This window comes from Terrapene carolina, unplaced genomic scaffold (assembly GCF_002925995.2).
Source record: "Terrapene carolina triunguis isolate 2854851 unplaced genomic scaffold, T_m_triunguis-2.0 Scaffold95, whole genome shotgun sequence".
Taxonomy (NCBI): Eukaryota; Metazoa; Chordata; order Testudines; family Emydidae; genus Terrapene; species Terrapene triunguis.
The window spans coordinates 41,120,830-41,136,317 of NW_020664446.1; the positions used below are offsets into that span (position 1 = coordinate 41,120,830).

At 46.8% G+C, this 15,488-nt stretch overlaps 1 protein-coding gene across 1 annotated transcript in view; it reads left to right on the plus strand.

Annotated features, from left to right (window-relative positions):
- PALD1 (phosphatase domain containing paladin 1) overlaps positions 1 to 15,488 on the plus strand; it is a 201,787-nt gene that overhangs the window by 89,042 nt on the left and 97,257 nt on the right. Inside the window, exons 8-10 of the mRNA XM_024201856.2 lie at positions 10,121 to 10,272; positions 12,025 to 12,121; positions 13,543 to 13,647. Of these exons, the coding sequence (XP_024057624.2) occupies positions 10,121 to 10,272; positions 12,025 to 12,121; positions 13,543 to 13,647 (354 nt within the window). The remainder of the gene's footprint in view (positions 1 to 10,120; positions 10,273 to 12,024; positions 12,122 to 13,542; positions 13,648 to 15,488) is intronic.

Below are 15,488 nucleotides of genomic sequence, written 5' to 3' on the forward strand. Positions count from 1 at the left end.
CCTTATGCCCTGCCCTGAAAGTCCGGAGACTTGTGCTAGAAGAGTTCCAGAGATCAAACGCTCTGACTTGCTTAGTTTGCTTTTGTTTTATGTTCATCATAGGCCGTGGCTACACTCAAAACTTCAAAGCGCTGCCGCGGGAGCGCGCCCATGGCAGCGCTTTGAAGTGCGAGTGTGGTCGCGGCGCCAGCGCTGCAGGTACTCCACCTCCCCGAGGGGATTAGCTTACAGCGCTGGGGCATTGTTTACACTGGTGCTTTACAGCGCTGTAACTTTGTGCGCTCAGGGGGGTGTTTTTTCACACCCCTGAGCGAGAAAGTTGCAGCGCAGTAAAGCGCCAGTGTAGCCATAGAGAGACTGTAATTGTCAGCGTGACCATGTCCTAAAGCAGGGGCGAAGCTAGGGAGGGGCATGAATGCTCACATGCCCCTCCCCAGACGGCTGGTAGGGGGCACATTCCAGAGGGGGCAGGGAGTCACAGCTGTGCTCAGGTAAGTGCCTCAGGTCAGGAGGGGAGAGTATCTTGCCTGTGCTCTGAGGTTACTTGCCCTGCCCTGGTGAGCTTCTTTCTTGCAGTGACGGGGCAAAATGGGAGGGCTCAGGGGAGGGAGCAGGGAGGAAGGGGGGGCTGCTGGGGACACTGGGGATGATAGTGGGGATCATGCGGGGAATGGGGGGCAGCATAGGCGAGGGCTGGGAGTCTGGTGGGGGTGATGGTGGCTGTAGTAAGGAAACAGCCATGTGGCCTGGATGGATGGGCAGGCATCTGGTTGTTTTTTTTTTTTTTAAAGATTGAATCACAGAGAAGCGCTGAGCACCTCTCTGGCTTGTAGGAAGAGTGGGGTAGAGTCTGTGTATCTAGTGGTGGCCCAGGGTTGAATGCTTGCTCACTCATTCCATTGCCCTCCCAGAATCCCAGGTCAGAATTAAAATATCATGGATTTCCTCCCTTACATGATCAATCCCTTAGGATTAAATATGGTAGGACCACAGTTCCCAGGGATTTTCTGTTCATGCCATCATGTCTGCAGACAAGTGAACTTCACCTTGCTAAGGCCCCTACTATTGGGGTTGACAAGAGCAGCTCAAGGCCATGGGCCAACTGAGTTCTCTGGGATGGGGTGTAACTGCTTGAGCTCTCTGGTTGGATGCTCAAGTGGTTTGAACTGGGACTTCCTAACATGCCCAGTGCCCCTTGTTTCCTTGCCCCTCTTCTGAATGGGCAGGTCTAAACTTCGAAAATAGGCAGTGTTTAAAAACGTGTTTGCTAACATGCTTGAATTATCACGTTTTTCAATACAACCTATATCCTAGTCTAGACAGGGTGGGTCAATGTCATATCCCCACATTCTACTCTTCCCGCAGGTATAGGCTTTAAAGAGGGAAATTGCTCTATTGTACAGTAAGCAGGGCTGTGGGTGTGTTTTCCAGCAATGTGTCTTTTGGTTTTCATTATTCACCCTCTCTCCTAGCCTTGAGACAGGAGCAGTTGGTGACTCTAGGCTCCTCTAAGGGTATGTCTACACTACGAAATTAGGTCGAATTAATAGAAGCCGGTTTTATAGAAATCGGTTGTATACAGCCAATTGTGTGTGTCCCCACATAAAATGCTCTAAGTGCTCTAGTCGGCGGACCGCGTCCACAGTACCGAGGCTCGCGTCGACTTCCGGAGCATTGCACTATGGGTAGCTATCCCACTGTTCCCACAGTCTCTGCCGCCCATTGGAATTATGGGTTGAGATCCCAGTGCCCGAATGATGCAAAACAGTGTCGCGGGGGGTTCTGGGTACACGTCGTCAGGCCCCTCCCCCTCCGACAGAGCAACGGCAGACAATAGATTCGCGCCTTTTTACCTGGGTTACCTGTGCAGACAACATACCACGGCAAGCATGGAGCCCGCTCAGCTCAGCTCACCGTCACCATATGTCATCTGGGTGCCGGCAGACGTGGGACTGCATTGCTACACAGCAGCAGCAGCTAACTGCCTTTTGGCGGTAGACGGTGCAGCATGACTGGTAGCCTTCATCGGCGATCTGGGTGCTGGCAGCCGTGGGGCTGGCAGCCGTAGGGCTGCATTGCACCAGCCCCTTGCCTTTTCCTTTTGGCAGTAGATGGTGTATTACGACTGGTAACCGTCATCGTTGTACAGCAGTGGCTGGAACTCCGTATGTCCCCCAGTCCCCCATCCCCCCAGTCATATTCTGCTGCCTTCACAATGACGATGATGGCTATCAGTCGTAGTATGCCATTTTCTGCCAAGCGCACATCGCACATTAGCAGAGTCTTCCCTGAGCAGCAGATCGTGCAATAGGCCTGAAGGCTATCGTCATCATACTGGAAAAATGTGGCTCTAACTGCCAAGCGCCCAGTATTTGCTGCCAAGCACCCAGAAGATGCCGAGGGCTATCAGTCATGCTGCACCGTCGTCTTAAGATGTAAAAAATAGATTTGTTCAGTATTCATTTGCTTCCCCCCTCCCTCCGTCAAATCAACGGCCTGCTAAACCCAGGCTTTTGAGTTCAATCTTTGGGGGGGGCCATTCTGTGTGACAGTTGTTTGTGTTTCTCCCTGATGCACAGCCACCTTTGTTGATTTTAATTCCCTGTACCTGTACGCCATGTCGTCACTCGCCCCTCCCTCCCTCCTTCCCCTGGTCCGTCAGATACTAGTTTCGCGCCTTTTTTCAGACCAGACGCCATAGCTAGCACTGGGATCATGTAGCCCGCTCAGATCACCGTGGCAATTATGAGCACTATGAACAGCACGCGCATTGTCCTGGAGTATATGCAGAGCCAGAACATGCCAAAGCAAAACCAGGACCAGCCGAGGAGGCGATTGCAGCGCGGCGACGAGAGTGATGAGGAAATTGACATGGACATAGACCTCTCACAAGGCACAGGCCCCAGCAATGTGGAAATCATGGTGTTCCTGGGGCAGGTTCATGCCGTGGAATGCCGATTCTGGGCCCGGGAAACAAGCACAGACTGGTGGGACCGCATCGTGCTGCAGGTGTGGGACGATTCCCAGTGGCTGCGAAACTTTCGCATGCGTAAGGGCACTTTCATGGAACTTTGTGACTTGCTTTCCCCTGCCCTGAAGCGCCAGAATACCAGGGTGAGAGCAGCCCTCACAGTTGAGAAGCGAGTGGCGATAGCCCTGTGGAAGCTTGCAACGCCAGACAGCTACCGGTCAGTCGGGAATCAATTTGGAGTGGGCAAATCTACTGTGGGGGCTGCTGTGATCCAAGTTGCCAGGGCAATGAAAGACCTGGTGATATCAAGGGTAGTGACTCTGGGAAACGTGCAGGCCATAGTGGATGGCTTTGCTGCAATGGGATTCCCAAACTGTGGTGGGGCCATAGACGGAACCCATATCCCTATCTTGTCACCGGAGCACCAAGCCACCGAGTACATAAACCGCAAGGGGTACTTTTCAATGCTGCTGCAAGCCCTGGTGGATCACAAGGGACGTTTCACCAACATCAACGTGGGCTGGCCGGGAAGGGTACATGATGCTCGCGTCTTCAGGCACTCTGCTCTGTTTCGAAAGCTGGAGGAAGGGACTTTCTTCCCGGACCAGAAAATAACCGTTGGGGATGTTGAAATGCCTATCGTGATCCTTGGGGACCCAGCCTACCCCTTAATGCCATGGCTCATGAAGCCGTACACAGGCAGCCTGGACAGGAGTCAGGACCTGTTCAACTACAGGCTGAGCAAGTGCCGAATGGTGGTGGAATGTGCATTTGGACGTTTAAAAGCGCGCTGGTGCAGCTTACTGACTCGCTCAGACCTTAGTGAAAAGAATATCCCCATTGTTATTGCTGCTTGCTGTGCGCTCCACAATATCTGTGAGAGTAAGGGGGAGACATTTATGGTGGGGTGGGAGGTTGAGGCAAATCGCCTGGCCGCTGATTACGCGCAGCCAGACGCCAGGGCGGTTAGAGGAGCACAGCAAGGCGCGGTGCGCATCAGAGAAGCTTTGAAAACGAGTTTTGTGACTGGCCAGGCTACGGTGTGAAACTTCTGTTTGTTTCTCCTTGATGAACCCTCCGCGCCCCCCCCCCCGGTTCACTCTACTTCCCTGTAAACCAACCACCCCACCCTCCCCTTCCCCCTTCGAGCACCGCTTGCAGAGGCAATAAAGTCATTGTTACTTCACATTCATGCATTCTTTATTAATTCATCACACAACTAGGGGGATAATTGCAAAGGTAGCCCGGGATGGGTGGGGGAGGAGGGAAGGAAAAGGACACACTGCAGTTTAAAACTTTAACTCTTATTGAAGGCCAGCCTTCTGATGCTAGGGCAATCATCTGGGGTGGAGCGACTGGGTGGCCGGAGGCCCCCCCACCGTGTTCTTGGGCGTCTGGGTGAGGAGGCTATGGAACTTGGGGAGGAGGGCTGTTGGTTACACAGGGGCTGTAGCGGCGGTCTCTGCTCCTGTTGCCTTTCCTGCAGCTCAACCATACGCTGGAGCATATCAGTTTGATGCTCCAGCAGCCGGAGCATCGACTCTTGCCTTCTGTGTGCAAGCTGACGCCACCTATCATCTTCAGCCCGCAACTTGCTCTGTTCATCCCGTGATTCAGCACACCACCTCTCCTCTCGTTCATATTGGGCTTTTCTGTAATCAGTCATTGACTGCCTCCACGCATTCTGCTGTGCTCTGTCAGTGTGGGAGGACATCTGTAGCTCTGTAAACATGTCATCACGTGTCCTACACTTTCTCTTTCTAATCTTCACTAGCCTCTGTGAAGGAGAAACATTTGCAGCTGGTGGAGGAGAAGGGAGAGGTGGTTAAAAAAGACACATTTTAGAGAACAATGGGTACACTCTTTCATGTTAAACTTTGCTGTTCACAGTACACAGCACATGTGCTTTCGTTACAAGGTTGCATTTTTCCTCTTATATTGAGGGCCTGCCGGTTTGGTGTGAGAGATCACTCACGCAGTGTCAGGCCACAGATTTCAGCTTGCAGGCAGCCGTGGTAAGCCACAGTCTTTTGGCTTTTTTGACCTTCTTAACATGTGGGAATGGTTTCAAACAGTAGTGCTCTCATTTCCCGTACCAAGCACCCGTTGGGTTGGCCATTTAAAATGGGTTTGCAATGTAAAAGGAGGGGCTGCGGTTTCCGGGTTAACATGCAGCACAAATCCAACTAACTCCCCTCCCCCACACACCCAATTCTCTGGGATGATCACTTCACCCCTTCCCCCCACCGCGTGGCTAACAGCGGGGAATATTTCTGTTCAGCAGAGCAAGAACGGGCACCTCTGAATGTCCCCTTAATAAAATCGCCCCATTTCAACCAGGTGTCCGTGAATGATATCACTCTCCTGAGGATAACAAAGAGCGATAAGGAATGGCTGTTGTCTGCATGCCAGCAAACACCGGGACCATACGCTGCCATGCTTTTTTATGCAATGATTCCAGACTACGTGCTACTGGCCTGGCGTGGTAAAGTGTCCTACCATGGCGGACGGGATAAGGCAGCCCTCCCCAGAAACCTTTTGCAAAGGCTTTGGGAGTACATGAAGGAGAGCTTTCTGGAGATGTCCCTGGAGGATTTCCGCTCCATCCCCATACACGTTAACAGACTTTTCCAGTAGCTGTACTGGCCACGATTGCCAGGGCAAATTAATCATTAATCATTAAACACGCTTGCTTTTAAACCATGTCTAATATTTACAAAGGTACACTCACCAGAGGTCCCCTGTGTGCCCCCAGGGTCTTAGGTGAGTTCGGGGGTTACTGGTTCCAGGTCCAGGCTGTTGGGGAAACCGGTTTCTCCGCTTCCTTGCGGCTGTGAGCTATCTACATTTTCTCCATCCTCCTCTTCCAAACCCTCTTCCCTGTGTGTTTCTCCAGTGAGGGAGTCATAGCACACGGTTGGGGTAGTGGTGGCTGCACCCTCTAGAATGGCACGCAGCTCCGCGTAGAAGCGGCATGTTTGCGGCTCTGCCCCGGACCTTCCGTTTGCTTCTCTGGCTTTGTGGTAGGCTTGCTGTAGCTCCTTAATTTTCACGCGGCACTGCTGTGCGTCCCTGTTATGGTCTCTGTCCTTCATGGCCTTGGAGACCTTTTTCTAATATTTTGCCATTTAGTTTACTGCTTCGGAGTTCAGCCAGCACTGATTCATCTCCCCATGTGGCGAGCAGATCCCGTACCTCCCGTTCTGTCCATGCTGGAGCTCTTTTGCGATCTTGGGACTCCATCACGATTACCTGTGCTGATGAGCTCTGCGTGGTCACCTGTGCTCTCCACGCTGAGCAAACAGGAAATGAAATTCAAAAGTTCGCAGGGCTTTTCCTGTCTACCTGGCCAGTGCATCTGAGTTGAGGGTGCTGTCCAGAGCGGTCACAATGAAGCACTGTGGGATAGCTCCTGGAGGCCAATAACGTCGAATTCCGTCCACATTACCCGAATTCCGACCCCCTAAGGCCGATTTTATCGCTAATCCCCTCGACGGAGGTGGAGTAAAGAAACCGGTTTAAAGGGCCCTTTAAGTCGAAAGAAAGGGCTTTGTCGTGTGAACGTGTCCAGGCTTTATTCGATTTAACGCGGCTAAAGTCGACCTAAACTCATAGTGTAGACCAGGCCTAAGAGTCACAAACCCCCTCTCCTGTTTTGCTGGGAGTGTGATTTGCATCTAATGCTGGAAGAGCTGTACAGCATGTTTAGCTGATGACCTTCTTTCACACTATGCCCTTAGCAGCACATTCCAAGGTGGCACCTCATTTCATATGTAAAGTCTTTTGATTGAAGAAGTTTGGATAGGTCAGGTGGTTTGTTTGCATTAGCACTCTGGTTTCTGTACGTCTACAGCGTATGCACCCTATTCCTATAGTAGCATTTTGGTGGTCTTGCTATGTAACAAGAGAGCCACTTACAGCTCACATTGGAAATACAGAAAGTAGCATTGATGGTAATGTTTTCACTGCAAAGAGTTTGCCAAGAAAGGATAAAGACAAAGTGTTGTTAGCTGCTCTCTCCCACCAGGTGCAAAGTACACAAAAGGTGTGCAGAGATTCTGGGTCACCTTACTGCACCCATCCCTGCAGTGGCTGAGTGTTATGTGGATACATACTTCAATATTATTTCTATTACAATACGTGGATACTTAATAGGGGCTTATAAGTTACAAGCTTTGAAAATACTGTATACAGAGTGAGGTATTAGAAGGCATGCTGTATTGTATACAGTGATGGGTTGGATGGTATGCATATTGCGTACAGTGGGGTATTGGGAGGTATGCTATACTGTATTGTATACAGTGGGGTATTGAAAGGTATGGCCTATTGTTGCACTTTGAAAGCTAGGGGTATAATTAATCTGTTGTAATTTCACTGGAGTCAGTGAAATTACACCAGGGTAAAATTGGCCTAGTAGATTTAATTCTTTTTCTGTACTGCTGCAAAAATATCATATGGCATACATTGTTTCAGAAATCCTCAGCAAACATTCAATTAGTTATTGTTTGTTCCCTGCACTTTAGTGTAACAAAAACTAAAATGAAGAGAAATTGAAGGCTTAAGCCATAAAGCAAGCAGGTCAAATGTATAATTGAAGTGACTGAGCAACACAATAGGTGTCCAAAAACTGGGCTGCTAAGGAGAACCTGGTGTCTGGTGGAGAGATGCAATAGATCTGCTCTGCTCCCAAAGCCAAACAGAAATTAGCAGGTCAGTGGTGATAGAGGAGATAAACCTAGTCTAAGATGATCACAACATTATCTGTCCCTGGTATTACAGACCTAAGGGACAGCTCTCTGCTTATGCATCTAGTGTGCTAATATAAATCATTTGCTATCTTAGTGTGAACGAGGGATAGGACTTCACTCCAAACAGTGTTTTTATTAAAATAAAGATGGATCATTTTTCTATCAAACCCTCACTTGGTTTGGTTGTAATTATAAATCTGTACGTAGTTGTGTTGGGGTTATATTTATTTGCAAGACTGATTCTGGCACTTTATGCTAAGGTAATAGTGAGCACACCAAAGAAGCAAATGACAGAATGCATGAGAATTTCTGTGAGTGCTCTTTTTTTTTTTTTTTTTTCCTGCATCTGAAGAAGTGAGGTTTTTTTATCCACAAAAGCTTATGCCCAAATAAATCTGTTAGTCTTTAAGGTGCCACTGGACTCCTTGTTGTTTTTGTGAATACAGACTAACACGACTACCTCCTGATACTTTTTTTTAAAAAGAATTTCAAGTGTCAGAGCCAGCAATGTACAAATTGGCTTTAATGCTAGCCATATATTAGGACAACTTTCTTAAGATTTTTAATGCACGTACGAAACATAGAATCAGAGTTTTCTTCATATGTAGCTCTCTTTTAGAACAGTCTCCATCTGCTATTACATAGTATCGTAAAACATGACTTCAAAAGTAGCGCTAGAAACCAAAACTCCTTTGTCTCATGAGTACCTGCCTTGAACCCTGCTGCATACCACCATAATCTTTAAATTGTGCCCCCTTGCTATCAGCAGTTACTAGTCGCCCATGTCATAAAGGATTTTTTCTACGTTTCAGAATTGACCATTACATGTACGCTGCACTGGAATCTTGCCCAGAGTATCCTAAGCTACATGAGGCTACATTAGTTTGAAACTTTCCTAGCCAACCCATCTATCCCATTTGTTCCTCCTTTGCTCTCTTGCTCTTTTATAAATCAAATTCCAAGGGGAACTTCCCTGTGGGATTTGCCATGGAAATGTTTGGGAAACAATTCATTGCCATTTACTTCAGTGAGGCCAGGATTTCACCCCTTAAGTTTATGAATGTGAGCGTCAATAGGAAGGGAGAAGCAGTGGGTGCCCAGTCAAATAGCATCAAAAGGGGGCAGTTCACTTCTCATGGCAAAACTCTACCTCTGTCATTTAACACTTCTCTCAAAGCACACGTCTGTATTATCTGCCTGGCAAAGCCACTGATTTTGTTTTCTGATTTTCTTCAATGCAGTCTTAGGTATGTGTCTTATTTTTGGTGAAGTTACATGTTAGATAATACTTAGATATTACTTAGAAGTTACATGCTAGATAATACTTAGTCCTGCCTTGAGTGCAGGGGACTGGACTAGATGACCTCTCGAGGTCCCTTCCAGTTCTATGATTCTGTGTTCATAGATTTTGATGCCAGAAGGCACCATCCTATGTTTGTTAGCAATCCTGATGCGCTCTCTCATTCCTTCATGGAAGTACTTGACCATGCAAAATAAGCAGCTAAAATGGCAAAACAGCCTCTGTGGCTAACCTTGTGCCTTTCTGTTTGTCATTCTGTGCCTTAGTGACTCCCCACCTGCTCAGATCCCATTTCAGGAATCCTTTGGTGACTGGTATTTGTCCCCAGATGCACTTTCAGGGAACAAATAGATCCTCTTTGGTCTCTAACCATCCCAGTTCCCATCTACTCAGTTGCTGTCTGCAGAACTTGGCTTTTGAGCCCCTCTTTAATTCATGCTCTGAGAGCTACAGAGTCCAGGAAGGTAACATGGTCTAGTGGTCAAAGCACAAGACCTGAGTCAGGCAATCTGAGGGTACATCTATCTTTGAGCAGGGAGGTGTGATTTCCAGCTCATGTAGATGTACCCACGCTAGCTGAACTTGAGCTAGTGCCTAGAAATAGCCGTGGCTGTGGCGGCATGGGCTAGTCACCAGAATAGAGTCCCCTGGGTATGTACTTGGGCAGCTATCCCAAGAAGCTGCCTGTGTGGTTGCAGACACGCTGCTGATTTAGGCACTAGCTCGAGCAGAACTAGTAGGGGTTTGTCTATACAAGCTGGGAATCCCACCTCCCAGCTCAAATGTAGACATACCCTGAGTTCCGGTCCCAGCTCTGACACTGACCCACCCAGAGCGTGAATGTGACCCAAGTCATTTAATTTCTGCGTGTCCCTGTTTCCGCATGTGAAAATGATGACGATGATATTGAACTCCCTTTGTAATGATCTTTGAGATCTCAAGATGGAACTATGGAAGCAACAAGTAATATTATTTTAATGTTTGTCTTATAAATACTGAGCTGCGTACTGTAGTCTCCTTGCTGCTTGAATGTATTCACTGTGAAGCATTTTATGATGCTCTGTGTGAGAGATGATACATTTGTCTCTATCTCATTTATAGGAGAGTCCAAACCTGCTCCTGCTCCAGGACCCCAGCAGCCTGCCTCCTGCTTTACTCTTCAGCTGTCAGACTGGCGTTGGCAGGACTAACCTTGCCATGGTCTTAGGCACTCTGGTGCTTTATCATCGCAAGGGGGCAGCACAGAAACAAGAGTAAGCATACCTTCACCCCCCTCCCCTTTTAGATAGCTGGTGGAATGAAATGGGGAGGAGAGTGCCAAGGGCTTCCTTTAGTACCAGAGCTTCTTAAATAACGAACTTGTATTTAAGAACAACCCTCGCAAGTTAATTGCTAAGGGTGCATGTATTGAGGGTGCTTTTTACAGGAAGGATTGAATTGCTGTAGAAATTCTCATCAATTCTTTTGTAAAAAAAATTTTTTTTGCAAGGGGCAGGGCCCTTTTCAAACCTTTGTGATTTTGATTGTGTGACAGTGTGAGGGCAGGTCTACAGTCAATGCTGCGGCTGCACCAGTGTAGCGTTTTAGTGAAGACGCTTTGTGCCAACAGGAGAGAGTTAATCCATCAGCGTAGTTAATCCACCTCTGCATGATGCAGTAGCTACATCCACGGGAGAACCCCCTCACTGACATAGTGCTGTCTACATCAGCGCTTAGGTTGGTATAACTGCATTGCTCGGGGGTGTGGGGATTTTTCACACCCCTGAGCAACGTAGTTATACTGAAGTAATTCCGTAGTGTAGACCTGGCCTTAGTGTGATCTCTCCAAAAAGAGGCAGGCTGACTACAGGCTCAGTTCAGCCACTACACCACAGCTATTCCATTACTGGTCTCTCTCCCCACATGACCTGCTCCAGAAGCCAGGCACAGTCTGTCCCATTCACTCTATCCACAGAGAGTGCACGAGGAGAGTAGGTGCTCTGGTCTCTGTATTAGAGACCAGAATGTGAGTAAAGGTATTGATGATTTCATTATATTCCCATTAAATGACATTTTGGGCCTGGGGCCCCCTTAATTAACATATTTTTTGAGGGTGGGGAGCGCTCCCAGCAATAGGACTCTTGTGGGTGTGTGGAGGGCTATTCCCCACAAGGCCACCTTCCACCCAGTGCCTGATTTACTGGTGTGTTCTAACAGCTTATACACCACAGTGAATAGGGGCTCCCAGCCCATTTACAATACATTCCCCTCTCTGGGCCACTCCTGAGAGAGCTGCTTTAGGATTGAACATCACCATACCCTTATCTGTAGCTTCCCCAGGAGCAGTTTCTCCTGTCTTTCTGAGGAAGGCTTGCAGGTAGGGTGACCAGATGTCCTGATTTTATAGGGACAGTCCCGATTTTTGGGTCTTTTTCTTATATAGGCTCCTATTACCCCCCCACCCTCTGTCCCGATTTTTCACACTTGCTGTCTGGTCACCCTACTTGCAGGTGACAGCAGCTCAGACTCTGAGGCTATGCTGTCTGTGTAGACTCTGAGAGCTGTCTTCAAAATCGCCTAGGATGATTACCTGCCAACAACATGCATCCTGGAGGAAAACAAAAATGAAGAATATGGACAGTGTGCTCACGGGAAAGGGATTCTAAATATACATAATATAAAAATAGTACAATCAAATGGCTGGATGGTATCCCTTTAATCCAAAGTCATTTGAAATACAGCATGCAGCTGTGCTGGAATCAGTACTCTCTCTCGGGATTTCCCTGTTTTCAACATAGAGCAAACTATTAGAACTTTTCAAAATGGAAGACACTTGTAAGCTCAGCTACTGCCGCTATCTTGCCTACTGGATACTAGGATGATTGGATGAATTATGTGAAATAGGATAGTTTCCTCTAAGATTTTAAACTGGCATAAATGTAAAAGAAAAGCAAAAGGAGGGACAGAAGAGATGAAGGTTACTATAACTTCAGACTTACTCTGTTTCTTTCCTTCCTTATTTACAGCCTTCCACATCCTGCTAATACTTTGTCAAGGGACCGATTTCGGGTTATTCAGAACTTTATTGACATGGTACCAAAAGGCCAACAAATCGTTGAGGAGGTAAGTGTGTGTCTGTGGCTATGGTTACACGTGTAGGTATATCTCATACTGGTGGCCCTCAGGCAGGTATATAGCCCTTGTGTGGAAGGGATGCGTCCTGCAGCACAAAATCTTGGATTTCCCCCTGCATGTTTCCTGTGTGTTCAGCTTCATAATATGATGTCAGCAACAATTAGGATTTAAAATTACCTCTATTGAGTGGCCAGGGGCTCTGGTATAGTACTGAGTGTAAAACAATCCCATAGTGGGACACTTATAGCAAAGACAAAGGGGTCACTGATGACTCTAGCTGCCAGTCCCAGCACAATATGGATCTCCTGGAATTTGAGATGCTTATGTCACTATTTCATCCACTCCTTGTGCTTTTTAGCTATAGACAACTGGTGTCATGCATTCCTCTTCAGACAGTATGGGGCACTGCCATGTTATATGTGCTTTGTGGGGAGGGGTCTGCTAGCATTCCCTAGTTCCTCAGCCCCCTCATAGGCTTTATGCCAATGCTTCATTTCCTCTGTGTGGAAGTCAGGGCACAGCTTTCATCGGAGCCTGTAAACATTTCTCCTTGAGGAACCACCTAATATTTCGGTGGACATCCATGTATCACGACATGGTTTGTTGTGGGCCCAGAGGTGGGAGTTAAGGTTTGTTGGCATGTCAAAGATTTGTTGCTTTAACCGTACTGGTCCAGTTAGAGCAGTACAACCCCCATATTATCAGTATAAAAGTGTTTATACTGATGTTGCTTGTTCTGGTTTGGGAACAGCAATAAGCTATACTGGTATAAGGCACCTCACCACCAATATACTTGTGTCTATATTAATGGGGTTGTGCTGCTCTAACTGTACCATGCTCTGACGGTGTTGGCAAAAATCACACCCCTAATTGACATAGCCAGTAAAACTTTCAAGGGTGGACCAGGCCTTAGGCTATGTCTACACTAGGAGCACTGTACCAGTATAAGAATATGGGGATAGTATGCCAGCAAAACACTCCTAGTGTAGATGCAGCTTATGCCAGTAAAACTGCAGTTTTGCTGTCATAGCTTATTCCTGCATACTCCTCCCCCTTCCCCCTTCTTGGGTGAAACAAGCTATACTAGCAAAAGCGCAGCTTTACTGGTATAGCTGCATCTGCATGAGGGGATTTTGCCTGCACGCTTGTGTGTCACAAATCACACTTCCTTGCAGCCCTGACTGACATAGCGATGCTGGCAGAAGTCTGTAGTGTAGCCCTGGCCTTAGTCGCAGTTTCTTTCTCATAAGGTCAGAAGTAGTGACCATGGATTAGAGCAAGGAATTGTGGGTTCTGATACAATTGTGGCCAATAAAAAGAATCTCATTGACTTAAGTAGAAACAGCTGGGAGAGGGTGAAATCTCATCTCTTGCCTTCAATTACTGAATTCCCTTTTGATCTCTCCAAGGTGGACAGTGCCATTTCCTGCTGCTCTGAAATGCATGACATGAAGGAAGCCATCTATGAGTATAAGAAGAAATTGGAAGGGATTGGAGAAGATTACCAGATTCAGGTACTGTAGGAAGCCAAACTACAGAAACATGGTGCCTATTGAAGAGAATAATTCATATGTTGTTAACAAAAAACAAAAAATCTAGTACTAAGAGAATAGGCACTTTTTTGCGGTGAAATACAAATAGGATAGTGCAGGTGATGTACTTATTTTTAAAAAATCTGGAGTGAATTTTGTGCTGATGAAAGTCACCCAGATTGACAGCTCTCCTTGCTTTATTTAGCATTTTAAACAGTAGCTTGCTTATTTGCAGAAGAAGAATTTCCTGCCCTCTAATTTAGGAAGGGTGTCAGCCCGTCCATCGGATATTGACCTCTCTGGGTGATATCTGTATCACACTCATGTTCGTGCTGACAGCTATGCCTCTAGGAGTGAGAAGGACTGACATATTTTTCTTTGTAAACATCTACTTTTACTTGTAAACTGAGCACCTGTTTTTCCATGTAAACTGAATACCTATCATCTGGAAATTACTGATAGATAATAAACATGGAAGCTCATGATCTTTTTTACGGAGTCACTTTTTAGAGGAGAGTCATGCTTTTAAATCCACACACAGGGTGGCTTAGTGGATACGGCACTAGACTGGGACTCAGGAAACCTGGATTCAGTTCCTTGCTCTACCATTGCTTTGCTGAGTGATCCTTGGCAAGTCACTTACCTTCCCTGTGCCTCATTTCCCCATCTGTAACATGTGTATAACAAAACTGACCTCTTGCATAAAGCACTTGGAGATCTATGGATGAAAGGTGGTGTATGTGAGTGAAGTGGTGGTGTTGTCGATCTCTAGTAATTCAGACAGACTATTTTATAGGGGTTCTTGGCAGTGTCCTAGTGAGAGTTCTGTCCTTCAGTATGATGTGGGGGCAGGAGTGGCAGTGGTGATGGAGCAGCTCTTACGTCGGATTCCTGACTTATTCCAGTTTACAGACAAAATACTACGGTTCCTTCAAAAAATGTGGATGAGAATACAGTGCTTGCGTTAACTTCTCCCACATAGTTCTGCCAGTGCTTGTCTTTTTCCAATCCTGGAATTTTCTTGAGCAGAGGCTGCCACTTGTGCCAAATGGTGTGGTTCTCTTTGTGATGTGGGCATTTGAGACGACCATACTCATTTTACCTGTGGCCTTGGAGTCTTTAATGTACATCCCCTGATAGTGAACTTGTCATTTATTAGAAGCAAGTTACAGGGTGAGTGAAGAATTGAAGAAAGAAGGATGGAAAGATGGAAATACTGTCATTTTTCCTTTTGAAGTCTCCTGTGCTTGAAGATATAAACAGGATGTACTATGGAATTCAAGTGTAAACGAGAGACACTATAAACATGGATGATATATGCTATTAGATTGTGCTAAAGCCAGAAGACCGTTTCTTTGCCAAAGGTTTATGCTGAAAACAGAAGGAATGTTCCTTTCTTCCAAGAGAACACTTTGGGAAGGAAAATTCTCATTCCTGCTGATGAGGTGTTGATGTAGTTGTTTGAGGTGAGGTGTTGTGTCAAAATACACAGGTGTGATTTTATTCCTGTCAAAAAGTGAGGTGCGTCTGAGGGAGGAGGCTTTCATGACTTTGTAATGTAAATGACATACTCTTTACTTTATTTCCAGTTAATAACACTGACTTGCTTATGCCCTGAGGAAATATTTGTGATTTCTTTATTGTTGCTGGGTTATCTTTAGCTGATGGGTGACTGCAGGAGTGGTTCCTTTTACAATTGTGTGTTTGAAAGTTGTCAGGAGTGCCTAGAGCCAGGGATGGGAGCTCCTGTTGTTGGTTGGATAGAGCATAATGAATCAATAACGTCATAACAATAACAGAGTTCAGGATTAAGCTGCCACTCT